Below are 15767 nucleotides of genomic sequence, written 5' to 3'. Positions count from 1 at the left end.
GGGCGCTTGCATTGAGGCGTTTCCGCACTGCCGGCCAGTCATTTGTATAGATGGGACATTTTTGACAGGAAGGTATAAAGGCACAATCCTCACAGCTGTTGCAGCTGATGGTAACAGACAATTGTTGCCTTTGGCAATTGCCTTTGTGGAGAAAGAATCAGGGGATACTTGGTATTGGTTTTTGCAGAGGGTGAAGCAGATGATTATCAAAGATGTAGAGAACGTGTGTTTGATTCATAATCGGCACAAGGGTATATTACAAGCAATCGATGACATACAGAATGGTTCTACTGAGCGTAGTAGGACTGCACTTTGGCCGGACCTAAAGAGTAGGTGGTGCATGAAGCATATGGGGGCAAACTTTCATACCCAGTTCAAGAACAAAATCCTTGTCATGTGTTCTGTGCGTTGAATTGTGTGGACCACTATTTAATTTGTGTTCAATGTTTGAACGGTGATTGTTTTCATTGTTTTTATTGTGTGTACTGGCCGATATATGCCAATGGAGTTGTCATCGCGTCGGTCTGAAAAGTTTATTTGTAGGGCAATGCTTCTGAATAATTTAGTTGCAGCTAGTACAAATTACACAATGTCGATTAATTTGACATTGAAATTACAATAACATTGCACTGGCATGTACATGGAACACGCTAACGTCGTGTTCCATCTAGACCTAACATGCCTTAGAGAATATGAAATTCGAACATTACATAATAGTCATCTACTGAGTGCACCGAGGATACTTCCCCTTCCTAATAGCCTCGGGTCCCGCCTCCTTCGCACGGCGGGCCCTCTCTCGCTTCCTCTCCCTATCAGCTTCACGCTCCTCCGCCTGCCGACGTTCCACTTCTGCGAACCTCTTCTCGATCTCTTCTTTATCTTTCTTGCGCTTCTCCTCCATTTTTTCCTCTTGCAGCATTCGCTGCCACCTTTCCGCAGCCCACCTTGCTTGGCGCTCAACGTGTTCCTTAGCTTCGGTCGATTGCTCCGTGTCCAGCCACTGTATGAAATCACAAAGAGGTGGTGGACTCTATTTCCAAGCCGAGTTAAAATTAACATACTGAACTCCGAAGGCGCAAACTAGATAGTGCGAGGTGATACCTTCGCTTTGTCCTTGCCGTAGCGCTTTGGCGGATCGTACTCGTAGTTCTCACACATGAAGAACCTCCTGCCGAAGTCATCGCCCAAAACTTTGGACTCCATCAGCTTGCACAACGAACCGCAGAAGCACATTGGAACCTGCACTCCTTGAGGCACAGGTTCTCTAATCTTGTTTCACGGAATGTAGGTAGAACCAGAGGAAGACATGGTGGCCGTGCGTGGATGGCTAAAGACTTCGTATGAGATGGCTACTGACTTCATATGAGATGGGGCGATGTTTTATTTATAGATGGAGCTATTTGGTCTATAGGCATGGTTCACGCATGTCTATCGCCGTTTGAAACGGCGGTAAGTACTCCCACATTTTTAATTATAGTGGGGGTGCAGAAGAATCTGATGTAAGGTGACAGGATATCGAAATCGTAATTGAAACTCATGAATATCTCATAAAAATATATTTTCGCAGACTATTAGAGTTAAATCTAATTTGTATAAATTTTTTAAAAATATTTCCCTAACCTCCGCTATCTCTATTATTTTCTGAAATATCTCTAAACGTAAAGAAAATAATTACAGTTCAAACAGTCTTTAAAATAATTACACAATTAATTATAGCAGTGAAAGCTTATAAAACAATTAAAAATAAAAAATAAATTGTGGGAACATCTACCGCCGTTTCAAACGGCGGTAGGGCGCTGCCGTCTACAGGGCAGCTACAGCCGGTTGCTACAGCCGGCTATAGTCAGGCTACAGCGCGGCTATAGCACTTACCGCCGGATCGTTTGGCGGAAAGGAGCTACCGCCGGATCAAACGGCGGTAGCTTCCATAGGCCGTGGGCCAAGGATCTTACCGCCGGTTCATCCGGCGGTAACTCCTTACCGCCAAACCAACCAGCGGCAGGGTAACATTTTTGAAAAAAAAATATAGCCACATATATTTTTGATAAATCGAATAAAAAATAATAAAAAATAAAAAAATCCGTTTTTCCAAAGTAACCCAGCCCAAGTTCAAGCCATGGGTTTCAAGACCTACCAGTCCACTATGTTTTAAAAAAAAAAAGACTTACCAGTCCACAACGCGTCTTTTCAGCCTGCTACTGCCAGCACGCAAATTCCGTGTACCAGCTCGTTAAGGATGACTCACCTGCGGAGGAGTTAGTAGATTTAATCCTGCTCGCATAGTCGGATGTGACAATTTCGCCCTGTTCATGGTCCGGGTTTAACGGTTTTTGGTTTGCTTCCAACCCAAACCAGCAAAAATTTACTGGTCTGGTGCGGCTTGGTTTGACACGGCTTGGTGGCGGTTTTAAAAGTGCACCGGGTTGGGTTGGGCTGCTGGTCTAGACGGTTAACATGGGTTTATTTAAGAACTTATTAGCAGGGTGCCTTGGTCGCCGCCTCGCTGGCACAGGCAGCGTGAAGTCCAGCGTCAGCAACACAAGAGGGGGAGACTCGGGAGGCATCGTCTTCCTGAGTTCCTGGGCAAGGCAAGGCTGCGGCGCGTGCGACGGACAACATGGCCAACGATCTAGCCACGCAGCAGCGAGTGCGCCCATCGAAGTGGCACAGGGGAGGAAGGACATGAGGATCTCGAGGGCACGAAGCCCGTCGCTGCCTGGAAGAGGAGGTACTCTAAGCGGCGCCACCAGACAAAAGGTTCACCGCCATGGCTTGGCTGCTCTGCTGCTTCATGCTGCGTCGGATAGAACTATAGAAGAGGATAGAGCTTGGAAGGCAAGCCTGATTCTCGTTGCTTGCTCGCGCCGAATCGGATGGAATGGAGCAAGGGAAAGGTGCCAAATCGGAAAGGAAGGGAGCGGAGAACGGAGAGCGGGAGAGGTAGTGGTTTCTTCGCAGCCGCAGCCGCTGCCGCGGCGTGCTTGAGCCCAGTTTCGACGGGTTTCTCGGGTAAACCCGCAAACCGGCTAAAGTAACCTTGTTTAGTCCGGGTATAGGCTGGTTTCGACCCAACCCATGTTAAGCATGCAGGATGACGGTTCTATCCGGACTGGGCACGGTCCGGTAGCCGGTTCTGTGAAACCGAAGAACAGGGCAATGTGACATCTTCTAATCCCACTATTGCAAAGCCACGCACCATGCCAACACCACCTGAGGAAACAACCAGATATACCTCAGTTTGTTACCAGGATCGATATATACGATATCTTGTTTGTTCTTGCAAAAAAAATTTAATTGTTAAAACTAAAATTAATCACAGTTTTGGCTGCATGCCTGCATGAGCCGTCATTAGATTAACTAATAGCTTTCACAAGATATAATAAAAAGGTTAACCAGCAGCAGGGGAAGGCCAACAATATTAACCAACAGCACGGAAAGGCCAACAAGCTATGGTTTCACTCGAGCTAGAGCGCAGCGCCGTGACGCTCCGTTGGACAGTGACAACGGGCAACAAAGTGTGATCAACCTACCAACCAGATCCTTGTCACGCATTTTTACTAGCCACAACGCGCGGCACCTCCCCCGCTCGGCCGCTCCCACCATCTCGCCAGCACAACAGGCCAACAGCAGACACTGCGATCTGCAAAATAACCAGAAATATAAAATCAATAAATCATCACTCGGTGCCTCCCGTTCATATTATGCGAAAAAGAAAAATGCATTAGCACGAAATGGGAGAACGTGGCCGATCAGGCACGCATTTATCACAAAACTGCTAGGCTGCAAAGATATTTATCATGAGCAAGCCATGGGTCATATAGGCTATATGGAGCAGGAGCCGTGAAGCTACCAAAATTAGCATAAGTGAGCAAAGCTGATTGCCTGGCCATCCGTACCTGTTTTGGGTCACCGAAGTGCACCAGACCTGTGCCTGTGCATGCCTTTTCTTCCCTCCATCTAACCACTTCTTTAACCCCAGTCTGCAATGCCCCGTGGTGGCCCTCCTCATATACCTCCTCGTCGCTCGTCTTCATCCTAAGATAGGAGTTCAACTGGTTTTCCCGTTGGTTCTCTTTCAGACAACTGGAGGAGGAGAGAGAAAAGGTACTTGCCTTGCGCTCGCAGATTGGATCACCTATTTCTTTTTCCTCTGAGGTGAGGCTGGCCATTCGAGCTAGCCAAGAAAAGATTGTGTCACCTGCAGTGATTGCGAGATGCCTGTCAAAACTCACAACTCATTGATTCTTTTGTTACTCTAGGCATTTTTCAGTTTCTGTAAAGGGTATGAACCACTCTGCAAAGATGACACCGGCTCTGAGGCTGTTGCTAGCATTTCTGGCAATTGGATCCTGCATCGCTGCTGACAACATCGACTTGTGGCCGATGCCCAAGATGGTGTCCCATGGAACACAGAAGCTCTACATCAAGAAAGATATCACAATGTCAATGGTGGGAAGCACCTATTCTGACGATAAATCAATCCTGAAGGACGCCTTCCAGAGGATGGTTGATTTGATCACACTAAACCACGTCGTCGATGGAATGAACCCAAGTTCTTTGGTTCTCACCTGTGTTAATATAGTTGTCCATACAACTGAAGATGAGGTAACCTGCTTGTTTGATCTGACAGCAAGTCCATCTATAGATTGGATTTTTCATCTTTCAATTAATATACTTCACCTTGTTCATCTTCTGCAGCTCAACTTTGGGGCAGACGAGTCATATAACTTAACAGTTCCAACTACAGGAGATCCACTGTATGCACAAATTGAGGCTAGTGAAAAAAAGCTCATTGTTTTATGTTGTGAGCCTTATATATATAATAGCACCATCTAGTGTATCCACAAACTTGAAGCTTACATGTAGTTTCTGCAATTCCTTTTTTTCTTGATAATGAACTTTGAGAATCCTAGTGCAGTTCATGCCTTCAGTATCTCCTGCAGCATGCATATTATATTGCTGTCCAAAACCATCTTGATAGGCCTTTCTGAAATACAAATTAACATATAATACAAGTAAACAGAATAACAGATGGACCTTTGTAAGCAAACCACAAGTTAATCCTCATAATGACTAGAGTATCATGTAATATAACATCAACTCAACGATGAAATGTGATATCCCTCCCAAAGTGTCTATGTTTAAACTTCCATGAAATGGGAAACCTTGTTAGGCTGCAAAGAGAAAGTGGAACCAGTAATGAGCTCACATTTTCTTTTGAAGAACTATGAGCTCACATCTATCATTTATATGCACAATGCAAGTTGCTTCAAATCATTTCATGCTGATGACACCTTGCAATACTTTTGTAGGCTCAAACCGTTTTTGGAGCACTTCATGGCTTACAGGTAAGTAGTTCATATTATCCATATACAAGCACAATACATAAGGCAAGCAAGGTTAGCTCATAATCCTGTCCAACAGTAACTCTTTGAATCAATGCAGACATTTGGTCAGTTGTGTTACTTTGATTTCACATCACGACTCATCGGACTCAATTCAGCTCCTTGGATAATTACTGACACACCAAGATTTCCTTACAGGGGACTGCTTATTGGTTAGATATAATCAGCATTTCCACCTTTCACAAGTTTCTAAATACCAAATGTTAATAATGTGGACGTCCAGTGGCTCCATTACACCATCAACTTAAGCTTATATATGCTGGCAGATACTGCAAGGCACTACCTACCTGTTAAGATAATCAAAGGAGTGATTGATGCAATGACCTACAGTAAAATGGTAGGTTTGATGGCCATTAAATTTAATTTCTTTGACTGATAAATTTTAGAAGACTTGGACTGGTCAGGTAATCTGTTTATGCTCCTAAAATACAGTTCCACTTACTGTGTGTAAATCCTTTGTTATTTCATCATGCAGAATGTTCTCCATTGGCACATCGTAGATGAGCAATCCTTTCCCATTGAAATACCTTCATATCCCAAACTGTGGAATGGTTCATACTCTTATTCAGAGAGATACACAATGTCTGATGCGATGGACATTGTACGGTGCGTTCTATTTTTGTTATCAATATTACAAAATTTACAATACCAATACTATGCCAGCACTGAATAATTAGAGGTGTCTTCAAAACTACGTAAACATCGCAAACATGTCCACAGGAGGATTTTCTTTCTGCAATTGTTCAACAATTATGTACACAAATAGGAGAATTTGGCATTAAAAATAAATAAAGCATAAAACAGAACAGTATGCAAATTTAATACATCAGTTTGGCCACATCTTTGGGAGCTTCGGTGTTTCTAACATGGAGCCCTTAATGGGGCCAAGGCAATGACACATAAGCACGGAAGCAGTATGATTGGAAAACAATATAAATGGCACCTTCAAAGTTTTGTAAGCACACACACAAGCAAGCTGATTTGGGAGTCAAAAGCTGAATACCTTTATTGTATATTCAATGTATCCGTTTCTTCACCTCCACTAGATATTATCATAAAACTTAGGTAGCTACACCTCTCCCTCACAGGTATGCTGAAAGGCGAGGTGTAAATGTGTTGGCTGAGATTGATGTTCCTGGTCATGCCCGTTCATGGTAAGTAACTTTTTGTTCAGATATTCAATGATGATTATATGCTCTAGATTACTTGGAATCATTCGGTGAGAAGATCCATACCCATTATTATCTATTGAAGCCATTCAATGTGACACACTAGAGTTATTCAACAAGTGAAATTGTGAAATTTGTACCCTTTTCAGGGGCGTTGGCTACCCGTCATTATGGCCATCAGATAGCTGCAGAGAACCACTTGATGTCAGTAAAAACTTTACATTTGAAGTCATTGATGGCATTCTTTCAGGTACATCATGATTTTTTCACCGAAAATGAAGTGGCTCCTAAGTTTGTTATTTGAAAAGATCAGTAGTTTGTGGGCATGTCCTGAAAGAGCAAGTCATTCATAAAAATAGGGAACCTAACGAATACATGATCTGCATACAGTCACCACTGATAGCAGATAGTAAATATATTACACAACTGTCTAACAGAGTTCAAAGTTTCTGTTGTCTTTCAGATTTTAGCAAGATTTTTAAGTTCAAATTTGCCCACTTAGGCGGTGATGAAGTAAACACAAGTAAGAACAAGGATTGCATCTGCAGTTGTTCAGTTGATATAATGCAGTGCTAGAATAGATTTATAAACCATACCCATTCACTCCTCTCTCTGAATTTCAGGCTGCTGGACCAAAACACCACACATTGAAGGATGGTATATAACTCATAATTTGATAATGGTGTTTTGATGACTTCCTTTCATCATAACTAGAAAATAAATTGGCCATGTTCTTGTATCAGTCAACTAATTGAAGATAATCCTTTTACAGGTTGAATAATAGCCATATGAACGCATCAGATGCATACAGAGATTTCGTACTAAGATCTCAAAAGATAGCAATATCACATGGCTATGATATCATTAACTGGTACGCCTATTTGCCAATCTGACAGGCACCAAAAAGTTATTAACACAAAACAATTTAACAGACATCTTTCATGTTTACAGGGAAGAAACTTTTAACAATTTTGGAGATAAATTGGATCGTAAAACCGTGGTGCATAACTGGTATTTTACTCACTGTGCTTGATTTGTAACATAAAAAATTCTTTGCTTGCAACAATAGCATAGTGACTCCCAGTTTTATATGATGCTTTCCTTGCGCAGCATGCATGCATATAATAATTATTTTAAGAGTTCCAGAGAGCCAAAAAAAAGCTCCCCCCTCTATCTCAATGTGAATAATAGTCATTACAGTACTTAGCTTAAGCGCCCCTCTGGTAAATAATAAGTATTACAACTCACAGTTCAGAACCCTCCAGGCTAAATTTATCTACTTAAAGCCCCCAGAAATAATTATGCAACCCACAAAGCAGACAAACTAATACAGTTCTGAAACAAAAGGACCTCCATTTTTAGCCTGCGTGCATGTTCAGTGAAATTAGAGGTTAGGTTCAGTTATTTTTTCCTCCCTCTTTTTCTTTATGCAAGGCATATTAGCATTTTAACTTGGAAACAAATATTGACAAACAAGTTCTCTTACAATACATCATCAATTTCTACAAAATCGATAGAATATTGAAGATATGTGAAATATGAATCTATTGAAGCAACTTTTAGCTACTATATGCATATAGTTTAACTAATTGTTGGACAGAAGTTACAAAGTTTGACCTTTAAAAATCCTTATACGCCTTACACAAAGAAAAGGAGGGAGTACATAGCAAATCATGCTCATACTAGTTCATTCTCGTTCTTCTTATTGCCATCAATAGTTAACAGTTGGCAGATTTGCCCACGAATTAACAGGCTTGGAGAAGATGTAGCACCAAAAGTTGTTGCTACGGGGCTTAGATGCATAGTAAGCAACCAGGATAAGTGGTACCTGGATCACTTGGATGCCTCATGGGAAGGATTTTACATGAACGAACCCCTGAAAGGTATAGATGACACAAAACAGCAACATTTGGTCATCGGAGGTGAAGTATGCATGTGGGGCGAGGAAATTGATGCATCAGATATTGAACAAACAATCTGGCCACGTGCTGCAGCAGCTGCAGGTAAGTGACTGAAAAAGGCCTGGTCATCCTGATTAATGCCTTGAAATATTTCAAATTTAATGCATGCATCATTATCCAAACTAATCTTATTTTCAACGCAAGATCACCTAATGTTCTTTTTATGAATCTAGGAGAAATAGAGTATGTGACACAGTACTCCAATCACTTAACTTTGTGCAACAACCTGGTCTGCTTAGAATGATAAATTCCACTCAATATATTCTTAACCTGTGGTCATGTGAGCGAAAAAATGACAATGTTGAAAAAAAAGCAGATATTCATATTCCCATATGGTATAATAAGATGTTAGCAAAATTCCTAGCAAGAAAGGTTACAGATATATGCTCACTTCTATCTACTAGTACATTATTTTAAAGAAAGAAGAGCATAATGCATAGTATAAATTCACAAAGGCATGCAAAATTTTGCAGGTTGTCTAACAATCATAGATAAATGCTCACATAATTTCGATAGATTTAACATATATAGTATATCAAAACATCATTTAAAGGCATGATCTAGTGTAACAGAAGCAGAGTTTACATGCAACCTTGTAACCTATGATAGTATGAAATGTGCATGCAATTTAATGCCGCATACTCATCGAACAAACCAAGGAATGAATGAATGCACTACCATCTGTACGAGCAATTTCTGACTCATCAATCCTCTTACATTGCATTGCCTTGAAGAGAGACTTTGGACTCCGATTGAGAAGCTTGCAAATGACACAAGATTAGTCACATCAAGATTGGCACGCTTCAGGTGTTTGCTGAACCAAAGAGGAGTAGCTGCTGCACCACTAGCTGGTTATGGTCGTGCATCACCAGCAGAACCTGGTCCCTGTGTAAGGCAATAGAATATCCATAACAAAAGGGAAACAGGTATTCACAGAGGAAAACCAGTCATTCCATGAAGGAAAAGGAATCCTTTTACCCCCGTTGATATGTTCAACATAGTCTACGTCAGATAGGTATCTTTGTTTGTGTAGAAAGTTTCATGTCTTTTTTTTCCTGTTCTTCAACCCCAATTTTCTTCCATAATAATTCGGATGGCTATGAGGTCTACGAAGTATGGTAATGAAATGATAACAGGTCCTGACAGAGTTCACTGATTGGTTGTCTTGAACAGAAAACTTGTCCAAGAAAACCAAATTTCTGTGAAAATGGATTTCAATGCACACAATCAACATCTTTTTTACACATAACTACATGAGCATGCTAAAATTGAACAACCTTATGCTAACACAAGGTCCACATACTTAAAGAGAAATCACCCAATATAAGACAGAATTTTGACTTTTCCTTGCACACAAGCATACTTAAAGTCAGACATTTATGTGCCAAGAAAATAGTCCACATACTTATCAACAAATCATTGAACGGATGCACAATTTTCATCATCAAATGAAAGAATATGTGTGTGCACATCAATCAAATGAAGAATATTGGAATGTATGATTCAGTGCTGTAATGATATCCAGCCATGAATTTCCACTGTTCACAAATGTCTAAGCTAATCCAGGTTGAGACACGCTACCAGAGAAGCTAGTACTTGGTGCCCCATCTTTCTGGCTACATTCATCAGGTTCTTTACCAGTTACTTTCTGGAAGTGCTCAAAGTATTCCTCCATTCCTGATACGTACTGCTTCATGCTCTCAAAATGCCGAGCAAGATCTATTCCCATCTTCATCCATTTTATAGCAATTGAACGTTGCCCAAGGCGTGAAGCTAAACCTGACTTGTTCCATGCAGTCGCTGTAAGCCACTTTCCTTCCTCAAATGGATATTCACCATCTCTAAGTCCAACCACAATCTGGTAAGCTTGTTGAAATACGTCATAGACTGCATCACTCATGCTGCCACTGGAGTCCTGGAGACCAGCAAGGCGCACTAGCCTTCTAATGGCAGCACTGATTATCCCATAGTTTGGCGAGTGAGAAGCAAGGGCAGTAGTGATGCTGGCCTTCAGGAGAAACTCAGCAACCAGTAGGTTTGGTTGGGTACCTTGAGAAGCTATTTGTTCGAGTATGAGAAGATGACATGGTGTACATGCTTTAGATGCTGCAAAATTCTTGACTAACTGGAGCTGCTGAGGGTGTGCACTAGTGTCCATCCTGTTGAGAAGACGGTAGAAGTTCATGGTATGAAGAAAGGGCAAGATATTATCCTCCAATTGATCAGAGGTCACTGAAGCCGAAAGCAACTGCAGATCAGTACAATTGAATCAAAAGAATGTCCAACAAAATCAAATCACGTAAGAACACACAGATATCAGTAACTCTTGATAATCGACAAGCTTAATTTTTACCTTGCCAGCTCTGCTGAGCATCTCAATGCCCTTTTTAAGGTCAGAGTCAGATAATGGAGATTTGTTTAGCTCCTCAGTATGGAGCATGGCACTGACACTCATGATCAATGATTTACTAACCAAGAGACAGTCAGCATCATCCTCACCATTACCTTTGCTGAACAATTCAGCTGCAAGCTCAAAGAACTCAGTACAATAATCATACTTCTTCTCCTTTGCCATCTTTATAGCCATATTCCATGCATTGACTGCAAACCAATTCCGTTCACACAGCCCAACAGTTCCCTTCCCACAAACAGCTTCCATGCCAAGCTCAGCCATCCGTAGCTTGGCACGTCTTGAGTACTTTAGGATCTCAGCCTCAGATCCTGGCTCACGGAGAAGGAGGGCTACAAGGTTGCGGAGGACAGCAGCCTCTGTCATTGACATTGGCTTTCCAGCAGAGTATAGACCTAGAAGAAAGGTCAATGCAGCAATTGCCACACGAACAGATTTGCAGGCAACAGCTTCATGAATTGAGAGTGTCAGGAACTCAGGGTTGAAGTCTACATAACCCACCATGGTTTTCATCAGCTTGATAGCCTCATCCTCCTCCCTCTTCTGCAGAAGGATCTTAAACTAAAAAAATAACTGTATTAGTAAGAAGTGCTACACTAAAATGAGGTCCCTCTAAAACTGACAGCATGTACAGGGACTATTACCTTCAGAAAAGCACAGTGGATATTGGGTTCAACCTACAGATATACATTTTGAGCCAATGTAAGAAGCATCACACAAGATCATTCAACGGAGAAACTGTAAGAAAGATCAATACCTTTTCAGCCTCAGTGATGAACTCCTGAGCTCGATCGAGATGCCGAAGTGCCATATGGCAAAGGCAAAGTACTCGGAAGCAGTTTGTGCGGCGGGATCTGCTTTCCTCATCACGGGAAACATAAAGCATTGACCTCTCAATCAAATCCGCACCAATGTCGTAGTTCTTTGCGTAGAAATGCTCAGTGCCACTGTTCCAAATTGCAATGCCAGGTTCAGCAGGTGCACACATTTTTATCAGAAAGTACTGCATATAAGTTCAGTAGTGTAAGAGAATGCGAACCAGGTCCATAGCAACGCATGCATCGTGTTGCGCTCGTGGGAGTTAGCAGGGCCATCGAACAGCTTGACCACCCTCTCATCGGATGCGAGCTCCGCAATCGCTCTTGCACGCCCAGTTCCGCCACCTGCAGTCTCAACCACCTTCTTCAACACCCTCACTGCAGCACCTGCAGCACCGGCTCGGCACCGTGCAGCAAGCGCAACGAGCACCTTAAACGCAGCATCCGGACCCGTGCTGGCAAGGTACATCTCAGCCGCTGACACACACACAAAGTCCGGCGCTCTGGCGTTCGCCATGAGTGTCTCGAGCTCCCTCTCGGCCTCCGCCAAGTTCCCGCTGCCGAGGCACGCGCGCAGCGCCATGAACCCAATGCTCGGGTGTTCCTCCCCCAGCCCCAGCGAGGTTCTCCAGACACTAATACAGCGCAGGGTGCCCCCATAGTCATTGGCTTCGAGACGCTCGACAGCGAGGAAGCGGAGGCATTGATCCTTGATCACTTGGAGGTTCGAAGTTGCAGGAGTGGATCCCGGGGTCGTCGGCGTGGTCGGGGAGGCCGCGGCCTTCTCACAGAGATCAAGCGCCTCGGTTAAGAGGTTGGACGCGTCGATGGCGGGATCCGGGGGTTTCGTGGCGAGAGCAGCCTGGCCGATGCGGAGGTACTCCTCGGCGAGGGCTTTGATGCCCTCGGGAGACCCCGCCGCGAGGGGCTTGGACCGGCTCAGCAGCGCGACGGCGAGGGCTTGCTCGCCCGCGATCGACGCCACGCGCGCCCGCGAGAGGTTGAGGTCCAGCAGGACGGCCCGATCCCCTTCCGTGTCGGCGGCAGAGACCAGCGGCGTGGCCTTCTCGAAGCAGGCGGAAGCGAGGTCGGCGCGGCCGAGGTCAAGCCAGACCAGTCCGGTGCGGTGGAAAAAGGACGCCGCCTTCGCTGAAGCGTTGGGGATGTCCTCCGGGAGGCCAGCGACGAGGAGGAGCTCTGGCGCCGCCTGCCGGATCTCCGCCTCCGCGACCGCGACCCTCGACGGGGGGAAGCTGTGGTTGGCGCGGTCGACGCACGCGTTCCAGAGGCGGAAGCCGAGGTGCCACACCTTGACCCTGAACGCCCCGTCGAGGCCCGAGGAGGAGGAAGCGGCGGAGGCGAGGTTGGTGAGGAGGCGGCGGAGATCGGCGGCGAGCTTCTCCGGGGAGGAGGAATCGGAGGTGTCGAACGCCTCGACGTCGGCGACGACCCTGTTGAGGTCGGTGAGGAGGCCGGCGTGCGGCGGCGGCTGCCGGTACTCGGGGGAGAGCTCCGAGATCTTCATGGGGTTTAGGATTCGGCAGCTTCCGATCGAATTGGGTGGGGTTTTGCGCGACAAGGGAGGCGAGGCGTGAGGCGTGGGAGTGGCGGCAGCGGGCGGAGACCGGAGAAGAGAAGGGATTCGAGCACGGGGAGGTGGGGGAGAATTCGAATTTCGAAATGGTTGCCGATTGCCGTGCCAGCTGCTCGCCTGCTCCGTTTTTATACCGGGAGCATTCTGGAAGAGAACAGAACGAATGAACTGGTTGGTTGTATCATTGTTTTCCACTGAAAAAATGACCCACTGCAAAATTCTCACTAGGTAACTGCGGGATTCACTGTTTGCATTAATGTTTTAACCCTTTGTTTGTCAACGAACCATTGAATCCTTCCCTGAAATTTCTGTGTGTCGTCCTGGAAGGCTGATCCCTGTTGATAAATACAGTGTTCGGTTGGCTGGTGCTGGTGGTTGGTGTTGATTTTTTGTGAGAGAAAAGTACTGCTGGTTGGCTGGTGTTGTTTTGTGTGAGAGAAAAATACTGTTAGCTGGATGCAGCAAAAATGAAGCAAACAGAGTGAAAATAATGTGATTGTATCTTAAATCTTTTAAAAAAATAAATATCTCAAAGCAGAATATTGGGGAGTGCAGACACGAGATCTTCGAGAAAAAATAAGCAAAACAGAGTGAAAAGACCTTTAGTGTGTGAGACTAACGTGATAACCAACTACACCACCCAAACATGTTGATACGAAGCCTTCTACTACCATATTTATCTATATAGACCCGAGCAAGCAAGTTAAATAAATATTGCAGAGAACAAACTAAAACTTACTCGAGAACAACAAAAGAAAAAACTGTGGAAAACTAAGGGAGCTCAGGTCTTCCACACACAGCAACAAAATCAGGTTTGATGAGACCGAACACCTGAACCGGCTGCATGAATTGAATTTATTATCGAAGATTCTTCTATTCGTCTCGTTCCAAATGTTCCAACCTGTAATCATCAAAATAGCCGCCACCGATCTTTGTTTATTGAAGTGATGTGGCTTCACAGCCGAAGCTCACCAAAGCTAAAAATCGAGATCATCATGCTTGAATAGAAGGAAGCGTCAGGTTCGCCTAAATGAAAACACTAAAAAGTGCAAACTTCCTTCGCAAAACTGCAATTCAAACACAAGTGCATGGCAGTCTCAAATTCTTGATCATATATGCAAACTGGATCACAAGGCCAGCTTCTAGCCAAAAGCTTGTCGGCTGTCACTCTGTCAGGATCTTAGACTGAAGCAGTAACCAAGTGAAGAATTTATGTTTTTCCCTCAGCATGAGCCTTCCATAACGTTCTGCCATCAAAAGTGCTATAGATTCCTTGGAGCTTGATGTTGTAAAGACTTTGCTGTGTACACTCCATGACAGTGAGCAAGGCTAACTCGATTCAGATTTGGATCACTCTGTCTGCATATCTCTATGCTGTTCCCGCACAAAGATGACGACGATCCTAATCGAAATCCAGAACAGAGAATTAAATCCAGCATTTTTGGCCGGTTTGTCTTCGATGTTCACTGCACAACGACGCCTGACCGAATTCATGTCGAGCTGGTACATGGAACACACGAGCATCAAGTTGACATCAGCTCTGTAACTCCAAACTGACTTCAGCTCACCAATATCATATTAGATGTTTGGATGCCAATTAGTAATGGGCGCTAAACAAGAGCGCTCCATCAATACTTGGTAGCTGCTTTCGCACTTCAAGGAGCATTTTTCTCCCAAACTCGGTAATAACATCTCTGATGGCATTCTATTTTTTTTTCCCCTTTCAGCTATCAACTTAGCATTCAATGATGTTCATTTCCCACTTCTCTTTCATTGGAACCGTCTGACTCCACCGCCTGTGCAGCACTCTTGGTACTGCTATCAGAGACCTTACTGAACACTGCGTCAATTTCATTCTGAGTCTTTGTCTCATTAGAAATCACATTTCTTGTACTCTCCACTGGTAAAGCCTCCCTAGCATCTCCAACACTGTGTGGACTTTCGGCATGTAATGCTTCAGTAAGTTCATCATGCTTTGTGGATTCTGCAGTCTCACTCTCACCATACCCAGCCTTACCTTCATTTTCTTCCAAAGACCTATTCACAACAGAATCACAGTGCTCCTTGAAGGGGAGCTGGGAGGAGGCGGCGGTCGATGACGCCGGGTCAGGAGAGGATGCGATGCAGGAGAAAGGAGGCTAGGTGGGCTGTGCGGGTTACCCGCATGAGGCCCATCAAATGAAGTGGGTTGAGATGTGGGACTAAATGGGTTAGTGGCGCTGCCTAGCCCATCGGGCTGGCGGAGAGGCCTGCGCCGCTTGCATCTTGTCCAATTACAGAAATACTAGGCAATTATACTCGTGGGTTGCTACGAACAAAATTAGTATAAGTATCAGATATGTATTGGTGCTCGTATGTTAATTTGTAAAGATCTACATAATTGATTCGTGGACGGAGTGGTCGGTGCGAC

General features: G+C 44.3%; 2 protein-coding genes across 9 annotated transcripts; one reads left to right on the top strand and one right to left on the bottom strand.

The window, feature by feature from the left end:
- Positions 1 to 3326: 3326 nt before the first annotated feature.
- Positions 3327 to 13496, bottom strand: LOC120708936 (TPR repeat-containing protein ZIP4-like). 8 transcript variants are annotated; one of them, XM_039994384.1, is made up of 15 exons: positions 11985 to 13496; positions 11703 to 11892; positions 11590 to 11622; positions 10889 to 11506; positions 10117 to 10783; positions 9253 to 9420; positions 8403 to 8450; positions 6641 to 6759; positions 6409 to 6540; positions 5848 to 5946; positions 4861 to 4987; positions 4569 to 4755; positions 4291 to 4418; positions 3897 to 4198; positions 3327 to 3640 (listed from the first exon to the last, which is right to left on the bottom strand). In XM_039994384.1, the coding sequence occupies exons 1-6, from the start codon at positions 13286 to 13288 to the stop codon at positions 9401 to 9403; spliced, it is 2832 nt and encodes a 943-aa protein (XP_039850318.1). In that variant the 5' UTR covers positions 13289 to 13496; the 3' UTR covers positions 3327 to 3640; positions 3897 to 4198; positions 4291 to 4418; positions 4569 to 4755; positions 4861 to 4987; positions 5848 to 5946; positions 6409 to 6540; positions 6641 to 6759; positions 8403 to 8450; positions 9253 to 9400. The 8 variants fall into 8 exon arrangements, with proteins under 8 accessions (XP_039850318.1, XP_039850320.1, XP_039850316.1 ...); XM_039994386.1 differs by adding an exon at positions 6845 to 6904 and having other exon boundaries at positions 4861 to 6540; XM_039994382.1 differs by having other exon boundaries at positions 5848 to 6540.
- Positions 3996 to 9689, top strand: LOC120708938 (beta-hexosaminidase 3-like). Its single transcript, XM_039994387.1, has 15 exons — positions 3996 to 4104; positions 4260 to 4605; positions 4699 to 4773; positions 5313 to 5348; positions 5446 to 5557; positions 5672 to 5742; positions 5881 to 6011; positions 6494 to 6559; positions 6724 to 6824; positions 7038 to 7097; positions 7198 to 7231; positions 7347 to 7445; positions 7526 to 7585; positions 8327 to 8577; positions 9270 to 9689. The coding sequence occupies exons 2-15, from the start codon at positions 4285 to 4287 to the stop codon at positions 9434 to 9436; spliced, it is 1584 nt and encodes a 527-aa protein (XP_039850321.1). The 5' UTR covers positions 3996 to 4104; positions 4260 to 4284; the 3' UTR covers positions 9437 to 9689.
- Positions 13497 to 15767: the final 2271 nt, after the last annotated feature.

Source organism: Panicum virgatum, chromosome 5K (assembly GCF_016808335.1).
Source record: "Panicum virgatum strain AP13 chromosome 5K, P.virgatum_v5, whole genome shotgun sequence".
Lineage (NCBI taxonomy): Eukaryota > Viridiplantae > Streptophyta > Magnoliopsida > Poales > Poaceae > Panicum > Panicum virgatum.
The sequence above is the reverse complement of the archived record's forward strand: the minus strand, read 5'-3'. Positions and strand labels throughout refer to the sequence as shown.